The following is a 10687-nucleotide window of genomic DNA, read 5'->3' on the forward strand; positions in this document are numbered from 1 at the left end:
GACACTCAGGAAAGATTCCCTACAAAACATGACACAGTTTTAGCTAGGATAGAAGTGGTCCATCTACTCTTTGCAAGTGGCTCACCTGCTGCTGCCAGGCCAAAATACTTCATAGGTGTGAATTTAATTACCTGAAATACATCCCAAAACGAACTCACACAAAAATACGTTACTATTAATCAGGAAGCAATTTGCATGGTGAGAGCTGAATTGTTCCCATTGCTCTAACTTGCTTTGCTTACATCCAAGGATGTGACAGAATGTTAAGTTATAAAACTTTTTTACTCATCTCAAAGTCAAGACTTTCTGAGTGCCCATGTATTGGCAAAGAGATTTATGGTTCCTATTACCCAATCAATGCTGCAAGAGCAGCACACGGGGAGGGCTGAAATGCAGAGCCCTGTGACAGCCAAGAGCTCAACCACTGCTTAACTTCTTTCATGTATCCCTGCGTCAGTTTTCTTATCCGTACAAGAAAGGAAACAAAGTTCATCTCTCTCTGCAAAAGCACTCGGAGATATTTTGATAAACTCTGTTATTCAAACACAGCATTTTCCAAGGTCAGCCCTCTCTGCACAGCTAAGGCATGCTTAAATAAACTGATCTTCAACTTCTCCTTCTCGGAATTTACAAACATCATTACCAGCGCTCTCATTGCGGCGTGCATTCCTTGCGGAAGATTTAGGCAGCTCATTAGCACGCAGCAGGAGCCAGCTGCAGCAGGCAGGATCCCGGGCTGAGCAATGACCCTCCCGGTGCTGCTCCCAGTGCAGCAGGGCCGGGGTCACTCAGCCAAGCAGCCCCATACTCCAAACCTCAGCCAGAGGGCACTTCCAGGGACTGCACAAATGGGCTGAGCTGTAAACGGACAAACCCCGGTGTCCCAGCTGCACAATTAGCAGTGAGTGTTAATGTATTTATAATAATCAGCTGCAGAGAGGAATTGCACCGGTGGTCAGTCAGGTGTTTGTGACCGGCTCTAAAGCACAAGGAGCACCTGATAAAATACTGCAGACTGCTCTGAGAATGGTTCAGAAGTAGGAAGCAAAAATATGTGGTTTGGTTCCCCATTTTCAGTGGCAGACAGCTGAGGCAGGTGGCTGAGCTGCAGGCATCACCTCTACGGGGCAGGCATCTCATACTGACAAAAAACAATAAAAAAAAAAAATCTTTACACCTGATCTCTCCACAATTCTCTGAGCACTTCAGGACAGACACTACTCTCTCATGTCAGATTGCCCCTGTCTAAACATCTTGTCTAAATCCTCTGCAGAACACTTATATTCTACTGTTTTACTACTAAAAAACAATAAACTACAAGTGTTTTAATAAATCCAAGCACCTTTTTGCATTATAAGCACGCTTTAAAATGTGGATGTTTTCTATGAAAACACACGAACAAAACCCTACTAGGATGTGGTTTTATCTCACCTGCCCAGCCAACCCCACCTCAGGGTGCAGACACCAGTCTGAACTTGCCCAGCCTTACAACATTGTCACTTCACTCCACTTAATGGGACATTGACTTTTTATACTTCACTCTCTGCAAATCAATATTCTAATAGACACAAAAGAGACTAGCAAAAGGATACAGAGTACCTGCCCACCGACCTGATGGAGAGGATTATCCATAAATGAAGGTCAAATCAAAGGAAAATTTAAACCTGACATGAAGAGAAGAGCAGCACAAAGAAGAGTCTTTAAATAAGGGAATTAAAGAAAAAAAAAAGTATCTAAGATTAACTACAGGAGGAAGGAGACACAGCCTAAAGCAGGCATGGATAAGGCAGTTAAAACTCTCAGCCAGGGAATGACAGACTAAAGTCCCTTTGGAATGTCTGTGCTCAATGCCACGATTTAAGAAACACTTCAGGAGGCATCTCCAGTACATCGCACAGGAAATGTGCTTCCTTTTAATGTAAAATAGCAACTTTCAATATCTGAAAAGTATCTGAACAGGCTATTCAGAACAAAGGCAGAGAGAAACCAAGTGCAATGTAAAATAAAACACTTAAAAGGGATACCTTATTCTTTCAGAGATTAGTTCCATAGGAAACTAGGAAGCCAAAGGGAGCCTTCAAACAGGCTCCTTTAGCAAAAGACTTCACTCTCCCTGGGAGGCTGCTACAGCCGTGAAACCGGGACCCTTTGGGGCCAAAATCAGTTCAAGAAAGCCACAGCTGAGCTGATGGAGAAGCGGCAACACTCCCAGCTGGAGAAATGGTTGCACCAGATCCCCAGAGTCCCCTTCCACCCAAGAGCACTGATAATGGCACCACAAACACATGGAATCCCCGTGTTTATCACTTGGGATGGCTTAGCTTCCACCACACCGATATTAGAAAGGGCTTCTTTAATTCCTGGGCCTTTTGCCTACCAAAAAGACAGGGAAGTTTTAGATCCGGTTTCTGCTAAACTAGGATTGTACCGAGTTTTCTGAGTGCATCTCCCTTGACTGCAGTTGATGAGTCACAAGTTCACACCCCCGCCGCGAGCTCCACCGCCTTGTTACAACGCACAGCCTCAGCCACCAAAATTCGGTGGCGCGAGGTAAAGACGCAAACTCACAGTTCAGGCACAGTTAATATCCCAAATCCTAATTATCAACAGGATATTAAGAAATCCAAGGAAGTACAGAGAAGGATCACAAAAATGATTTATGAGCAGAAAGCATTATTTATATAGGGAGAAAACCCAACAGCCTAATGCATGCAGTGTAACAAAAAGGACTTGCAGTCTCATCCTAGAGGCAGTAGAATGTACTGCAAAAGAAATCCCCAGCTGCACCAGGTGCCTCGGTTCAGCACCACTAAGTTCACCTCCGGTTCACTCTTCCAGCTCCATTTTAAGCTTTCCTTCTACAACAATTTTACATAACAAATGGAAACGAGCTTTCACCCATTTTTCACCCATCCCGGACCTCTCAACAGTTCAACCTATTCATAGCTTAACACAACAGAGCCCTGGGTGGGATAAGGAGGAGGAAGACACTGGATTTTCCATGACCTTTTGCAGATTCCCAAACCCCTCTCCTGTACATATAAGCAATCTGTTTCTTCTACAACAGAGTAATGACTTGCTACTTTATTCATTTCAAAATGATAGAGAATTCCATCTGGCACTATGGATCAGCAGCCAGGTTACAGTGTCTTGAGCTAAAGGTCAACTCAGTAACAGCAGAAACTCCTAAACTGAAGTACATTTTAATATTGCCAATCACTCAGCATTCCAGCATTTCTCATGAAGTTGATCTGCCACCTTCCCCACATTGGGAAGGGCTCACGGGACAAGAGCAGCCACCCCAGGGAGGCAGGGCTTAGAGGCACCACAAGGAGCAGCTGTGGGTAGACAAACCCAGAAAAACAGACCATGTTTAAACCCTTCCACCATGTACATTCTGATCAGTTATTGTGAAAAACGAGGTTCACTCTCCTGTGAGAATTTAAAGAGTTTAATATAAAGACAATAAGGAACACATAAAATAAAGCAAAGAGGTAATGGCCAGGTGCCTTGGGACTCTGCCAAGAGCACACCTGATGCTCGAGGTGAGTCCTTTCTATACCATTTTTACTGTCTGTTCTCTATACATATTCAAACTATTCCTGGAGCTGTTCTGCATGGCCACTCCCTGCTCCCGCCTTTTTAGAGCATGCGTAGTCTTCGGCCTTGTGGTTTTATTTCTTTTGATTCTTGGGCCTGGGCTCGCTAGGTGAGAGTCGATGGTAGGGTGGATCTCTTCATTCCCCAGACAGTCAGGGCTGATTGCAGCTTTGGCCTCTTTGCCCCCCGGGCAGAGCAGTGATAGCGGCTCCGGACCCTCCTGGCCGCCCGTTCTCCGGGCAGAGCAGCCTTTGGGCCCTTTTGTTCTCTGGACAAAGTGTTGAGCAGCAGCTTCTCGGGCCTCATCCTCTGCTGGCTTAGAGGTTCTCTTACCTGCTCACACTTGCTAACATTCTTGGAAAAAGAAAGAAAACTACATCCACACAGCAAGAGCATTTCTAACATTATATAATATCTACCTTAATACTTGCAAGAAGCCAGTGTTACAATATACGTTTATAACAGTTATGAAGCACTAATGCCACAAGTTTAAATTGATGAAAGTCTTCCCTAAAATTACACAGGCCAGATACTAGGAGACACTGACCTCCAGAAGTGCCTCTTCCATACCTCCCCTTCTCTTACACCTCAGTGCAATAAACAACCCTTTCAATTATCCAATAAACAATACTCTCAATATTTTCCCATCAATTATCTATCTGCATTATCCCCCATAAATACAGATTTCACTGTCCAAACTCACCTGCAGCTCTCCTGCTATTGCTCAGCTCCTTTTCCCAGGCAGGAGAAAGAGAACAAAAGAGGCAGCAACTCTTCCTATTTCCTAAACGTTGCAGAAAGAGGAATCAGAAAAGCCACATCAGTAACCATCCCAAAGAAAAAGAGACACAAGCAGCACCTTCTTAAAGGAACACAGAGCACACTCCAAAAACGTCTAACTCCCAGCTCTGAGGGGGGCCTTATTTATGGGTGTGCTAATTGACTTCCAAATTGAAACACATGGTGCATGCAAAGCAGGTGAAATGATGCTAACAGCTTCCTTAACCACAAACCCAAAACACCTGAGCCAGGGGGTCAATACAAAAGCTAATGCAACCCCCAGGATGGGAACACAAGCCTCGCTTTGTTTTCCCAAGATACGGGGCAGTTTCCAGCTCAGAAGGAGATTGCATTAGATGCTGTAGAAGAACGTCATACATTGCACTGGCAGGACCCCCCTGAGCCAGGTTTAGATGAGAGACTGGGAATAAATTCTTGGCTTTGAGGGCAGGGAGGCCCTGGCACAGGGTGCCCAGAGCAGCTGGGGCTGCCCCTGGATCCCTGGCAGTGTCCAAGGCCAGGCTGGACATTGGGGCGTGGAGCAACCTGGGACAGTGGAAAGTGCCCCTGCCCATGGCAGGGGGGACACTGGATGGGCTTGAATGTCCCTTCGAACCCAAACTGGTCTGTGATCCCAAGCCAGAACTTGTTTCCATGGATTTGTGTCTCCCATCATCCAGAACACTGATTTGGCTGGATTATGTCCTGCCAAAAGCCATGGCCATGGCTTTTCCCATCCCCAGGACAGGAGCGTGTGGTGCTGCTTCCCCTGCCTGAGGGCTCAGGTTCCCATCTGCATCATCAAACATTAATTTGTTTAAAAGAAAAAAAAAACGAGAAACAAAAGCAAACCCGAATACCTTCAAAACAAGCAAGGATTGACAGCCACGTGAAGAATTAAAACAACTCCGTGGTTTGCGATTAATACTGACAGCTGGTGCGAGCACTTCACACATCGCATGAAACCGCACCGGGATTGGGAGGAGCAGCCCCGGGTAGGGAGGGAGGGACTCGAGGCGGTCACACCGCATTGCCCCATACCCTGCCAAGGGCAGCCGCATCCCCGGAGCAGAGCGGGAGCGGGGCCGGGGCGGAGCCGGGGAGGGCCCGGGCGGGAGCGGGAGCGGAGAGGGAGAGGGAGCGGGGAGGGCCGGGGAGAGGCCGGGGAGAGGCCGGGGAGGAGCCGGGGAGAGGCCGGGGAGGAGCCGGGGAGAGGCCGGGAGAGGCCGGGGAGGGAGCGGGAGGGGCCGGGGAGGGACCGGGAGAGGCCGGGGAGAGGCGGGGAAGGACCGGGAGAGGCCGGGGAGGGGCCGGGGAGAGGCCGGGAGGGGCCGGGGAGGGGCCGGGAGGGGCCGGGAGGGGCCGGGGAGGACCGGGAGGGGCCGGGGAGGAGCGGGAGGGGCCGGGGAGGGGCCAGGGAGGGGCCGGGGAGGAGCGGGAGGGGCCGGGGAGGAGCCGGGGAGGAGCGGGAGGGCCGGGGAGGAGCGGGAGGGGCCGGGAGGGGCCGGGGAGGGGCCGGGGAGGAGCGGGAGGGGCCGGGGAGGAGCGGGAGGGGCCGGGAGGGGCCGGGGAGGGGCCGGGGAGGAGCCGGGGAGGGAGCGGGAGGGGCCGGGGAGGAGCGGGAGGGGCCGGGAGGGGCCGGGGAGGGGCCGGGGAGGAGCCGGGGAGGAGCGGGGAGGGGCCGGGGAGGAGCGGGAGGGGCCGGGAGGGGCCGGGGAGGAGCCGGGGAGGAGCGGGAGGGGCCGGGAGGAGCGGGAGGGGCCGGGAGGGGCCGGGAGGGGCCGGGGAGGGGCCGGGGAGGAGCGGGAGGGGCCGGGGAGGAGCGGGAGGAGCGGGAGGGGCCGGGGAGGAGCGGGAGGAGCGGGAGGGGCCGGGGAGGAGCGGGAGGGGCCGGGGAGGGGCCGGGGAGGAGCGGGAGGGGCCGGGGAGGAGCGGGAGGAGCGGGAGGGGCCGGGGAGGAGCGGGAGGAGCGGGAGGGGCCGGGAGGGGCCGGGGAGGAGCGGGAGGGGCCGGGGAGGAAGCGGGAGGGGCCGGGGAGGAGCGGAGGGGCCGGGAGGGGCCGGGGGAGGAGCGGGAGGGGCCGGGGAGGAAGCGGGAGGGGCCGGGGAGGAGCGGGAGGGGCCGGGAGGGGCCGGGGAGGAGCGGGAGGGGCCGGGGAGGAGCGGGAGGGGCCGGGGAGGGGCCGGGGAGGAGCGGGAGGGGTCGCTCAGAGCGCCCGCCCCGCTGAGGGAGGGCTCGCGCAAACGTAGCGCCCGCCCCCCTCGCGGCGCTGTCAGTCACTGCCCCCGCCCAATCAGCGAGCGGCGCCGGCCCCGCGCAGCCAATGGGCGCAGGGCCGCGGCGCGGGGGGCGGGCCCAGGCATGGCGGAGCTGAGCGGCGGCAGCGAGCCCGTGGCCGTGGCGCTGTGGCCGCCCGGGGAGGCCCCGCCGGCCTTCCAGGTACCGGGAGACCGGGGAGGAGAGGGGAGCACGGACACTTTCCACTGCAGGCCCGTCCGACCGGGCCTTGGGCACCGCCAGCCATGGGGCAGCCACAGCTTCTCCGGGCAGCCTGTGCCAGGGCCTCCCCATCCTCGCAGGGAAGAATTTCTCCCTAATATCTAATGTAAACCTGCTCTCTTTTAGTTTGGGTCCGTTCCCCCTTGCCCTGTCACTCCAGGATGCCTAGGAATTTTCTTCAGTGGTATTGGTCTTTACAAAACACATTGAAAAAGCTTCCGAAAAGCCTGGGGAAAAAATAAAGATGTGACCCCTATAGACCCAAATATCCCGGAATTACGTGGTGTGTCCGTATTTTACCGAAATGGGAAAGGTTGTGGTCGTTGAGGAACATTAAACTGGGTTTTGAGTAAAGCCGAGTGACTGAGAAGCTGATGTTTATTAAAAAAGAAACTTGCGAATGCACTGTCATCTTTCACAACACCCAGAACTTGCCAGGTACAAGCTGCTGTGAAATGTAATATTTAGTGATAGCACATCCTTCCGGCTTCTAAATAAAGCTGAATGCTGAGAAGGGAATGAAAATATACCCGAGGCTGTTTTTATATCTTGGTTTTCAAATGTTGCAGTTTCTATCAGGTTTTGTTTTGTAATAGTCCGTGGTTCTAAAACCATTCACCTGCTGGGGGCATCAGTGTAATTTTGAGAACCTGATTTTCTAGCGGAGCTAGGAGGAAGTTTGGATGCAACTTGAATCGTCATTTTTAACATAAATGTGTATTTGAAATTCTGTGGCTTAGAATAGCTATAGATTAACCTCAGGAGTAACTTACTGAGAATTTTGAAGTCTGGGGAGATTACTTTAACAATACCTTGAAAATTCTGCAAATAAATATATCCATAAATAAATATCTTTGGTATCTCTATAAATGAAAGCCATACATAGTAGAGCTAATTAGCTGATTTTTTTCTGCCAAGCATTTTTTGTGTCTGGGGGGCTATTTTGAGAAATTCAGACACTAACAAGACTATCAGTTGTTTTTTGGTCTATATGAAATACCTGATTTGTGTTCTTTTAAACACTTCAGACAAGTTTGAGTTGGAAGTTTACAGGAAAATGAAGCATTCATGATTTGAGTTTCGGGATCAGTCATGGGCAGACACAAACTTTAAAAGCTCTGGTTTTGAGCACTGACAATACCAAGGCTTTGACCTCTGTTCTCTCTGCAGTACAGCCCCGACAGCGTGGCCGGAGCAGACGGAGAGATCGACCCCACTGAAATCACCTTCCCGGGCTGTTCGTGCCGCAGCAGCTCCTGCGTGGCTCCCGAGTGCCCCTGTCTGTGCCGCGGGGAGAACTACAGCAGCAGCCTGTGCCTCAGGCTGCCAGAGCAGCACGAGCAGCACTTCTCCAGGCCTGTGTTTGAGTGCAACAGCCTGTGCCAGTGTGGGGACGGGTGCCAGAACAGGCTGGTGCAGCGGGGGCTGCAGCTGCGGCTGCAGGTGTTCCACACGGAGAGGAAGGGCTGGGGAGTGCGCACGCTGGAGCCCGTCCCCAGGGGCAGGTTTGTGTGTGAGTATGCTGGGGAGGTTCTGGGCTTTGCTGAGGCTCACAGAAGAATCCAGGCCCAGACAGCACAGGACCCAAACTACATCATAGCAGTGAGGGAGCACCTGCACGACGGGCGGGTCATGGAGACCTTTGTGGATCCCACCCACATCGGGAACGTGGGCAGGTTCCTGAACCACTCCTGTGAACCCAATCTGTTTATGGTGCCAGTGAGAGTTGACTCCATGGTGCCCAGACTGGCGCTTTTTGCAGCCGCTGATATTTCTGCTGGAGAGGAACTTTCATATGATTACTCTGGAAGATTCCATAATTTACCAGGAACTAGCAGAGAACACAAACCCCTGGAGGAAGAGAACAGGCTGAGAAAACCTTGCTACTGTGGTTCCCACACGTGTGCTTCCTTCTTGCCTTGGGACAGCTCCCTCTTTTCCACACCAGCAAGTTCTCCATAGCCTTTCAGCCTTAAACACACCTAAAAAGTATTATTTCCTCTAGTAGTTAAATAAAACTCTTTGTGTTCAACAAGGAAGCACATGTGGGTTTGAGTAGCAGCAAAGAGACAAGGTTTCAAGAATTTCATGGAAAAACCTTTTCAAGGACTTTCCAAGGTGCATAGTACAAGGGATTATGGAGCTTCAGGATGTTCCAAAATCAGGGACTAGGCCAGGCCTGGTGTTTTTGTCTTCTTGTCGTCTGGCAGCTTGCTGTATGTTAAAGCAGCTCTCTTGGTTTGTACCCTTCAGAAAGAATTTGTACCTTTAGCACTTGTACATGGACAGGACATGTGATAACAGCAAGAAAAGTCACTGACAATGGCACAAGAAAATGACACCATGAATCATGACACTTGCAAGGAAGGCATTAGGTTTCTTAAAATCCATTAAATTATTGTTTTCAAATTACTTGCTGTAAATTTTTTTTTCTTCCACAAAGCATAGTAACTACTTATTATTGATGTAAAAGGAAAGAGTAGCTTTAATACTTTGTGTGTCCCATGTAGCTGCATGCCCACAGCAGACTATGACTGACTGGCTATTTCACTCCCATTTAGCTTTGTGGAAGTGGTGCAGGACTGCAGTCTCTGAGGAGCACAACATCCCATCTTTTTAATCACCTCAGCCTCGAGGCTGCTCTGATCAGATCTCTGCAATCACAGCAAGCAGCACATCTGTTACTCCCCAGCACTGTCAGTACATGCTCAGGAAGCAAATCCAGCCCCTGCAGCATGGAGCAGGGTGATGCTGACAGTTGACTGAAAGTAGAAATACAGAAGTACATCTGAACAACAACAGATTTGTGTTCTTGTGTTGAACAGCTGACAGATGCACGAGGGTTCTTTCAGCTGCTAACTGATCCATGTTTTCACTACTCCAGGGCCAGGCAGCATTAAGCAAGGCCTGGCCTTTCCCAGCACAGGGAGAAAGTCCTTGCATCTTCTTTGCATTGTCCTTGTCCAGCTCTTAACAGCTGTGCAGGGCTTTTCTGAGCACCTCCTTCCACCAGGGATGCACTGCCAGATGGGCACATTCTGTAACTGCATGTTCCTTCACTTCCCTGCTGCAAAGATCAAATTAAGGCAGCTTCACACAGGCTGGTTTTGATATTTAAGATGGATAAACTGCAATGCAGCTTTTTATTCATGTCACATTGTGCTATCAGCAGCACAAACCCTCAGTTATTTGCTCTGGACAGTTTGATCTTTACCTGTTTCCATACCCTTTGACATAACACACACAAGGGAGTACATCTCGTGGGGATCAGCTGTTCTGGAGGCTATCAGTAACTTCATTTTTAAATTAAAGACAACTTTGATTTGGACCTGAAAAATTGGTGCCACTGAAGGACTGAGCTGTCACTCCCAGCTCAGTGTGCTCTTTCACAAGGAATCCAGGCAAACAGCTAAAAACTGGGAGCTCTCTGTAATTCTCTCTACTCTAAAAGAGCAGAAATGATTATCAATATTTCAATATTCATTGGGAGATTTACTTTCCTATTGAAATATGATCAGATTGACTCAAGGATGCAGCTCTGAGCAAACTGAAGGTCTCCTGCTCTGGGGAGGGCTTTTGGAACAAGATGAGCTTTAAGGTCCCTTACAACCCAAACCTCTCTGTGATTAACCTGATACTGACCAGGGATAAAGGACATATTGCTATTTGCTAAACAAAATCCTACTTGGTGTTTACCTTTGCTTCCTTGATAAGATGCAGTTTAGCCTCTCCCATTTAAGTGCCTTCCTGCTGCTGTTGGGGTTTACACACTGCTGTGGGTTCATATGAAGATAAACATTACCACATG

General features: G+C 50.7%; 1 protein-coding gene and 1 long non-coding RNA gene across 3 annotated transcripts; one reads left to right on the forward strand and one right to left on the reverse strand.

Annotated features, from left to right (window-relative positions):
- Positions 1-3622: 3622 nt before the first annotated feature.
- Positions 3623-5464, reverse strand: LOC120410672. Its single transcript, XR_005602975.1, has 3 exons — positions 5241-5464; positions 4304-4384; positions 3623-3954 (listed from the first exon to the last, which is right to left on the reverse strand). It is a non-coding gene; the product is annotated as an uncharacterized LOC120410672 (long non-coding RNA).
- A 1251-nt stretch (positions 5465-6715) lies between these two features.
- LOC104683515 (histone-lysine N-methyltransferase SETMAR) lies at positions 6716-9291 on the forward strand. 2 transcript variants are annotated; one of them, XM_039559050.1, is made up of 2 exons: positions 6716-6819; positions 8050-9291. In XM_039559050.1, the coding sequence occupies exons 1-2, from the start codon at positions 6742-6744 to the stop codon at positions 8839-8841; spliced, it is 870 nt and encodes a 289-aa protein (XP_039414984.1). In that variant the 5' UTR covers positions 6716-6741; the 3' UTR covers positions 8842-9291. The 2 variants fall into 2 exon arrangements, with proteins under 2 accessions (XP_039414984.1, XP_039414985.1); XM_039559051.1 differs by lacking the exon at positions 6716-6819 and adding an exon at positions 6831-7317 and having other exon boundaries at positions 8055-9291.
- The last annotated feature ends 1396 nt before the right edge of the window (positions 9292-10687 follow it).

This window comes from Corvus cornix, chromosome 12 (genome assembly GCF_000738735.6).
Source record: "Corvus cornix cornix isolate S_Up_H32 chromosome 12, ASM73873v5, whole genome shotgun sequence".
NCBI lineage: Eukaryota > Metazoa > Chordata > Aves > Passeriformes > Corvidae > Corvus > Corvus cornix.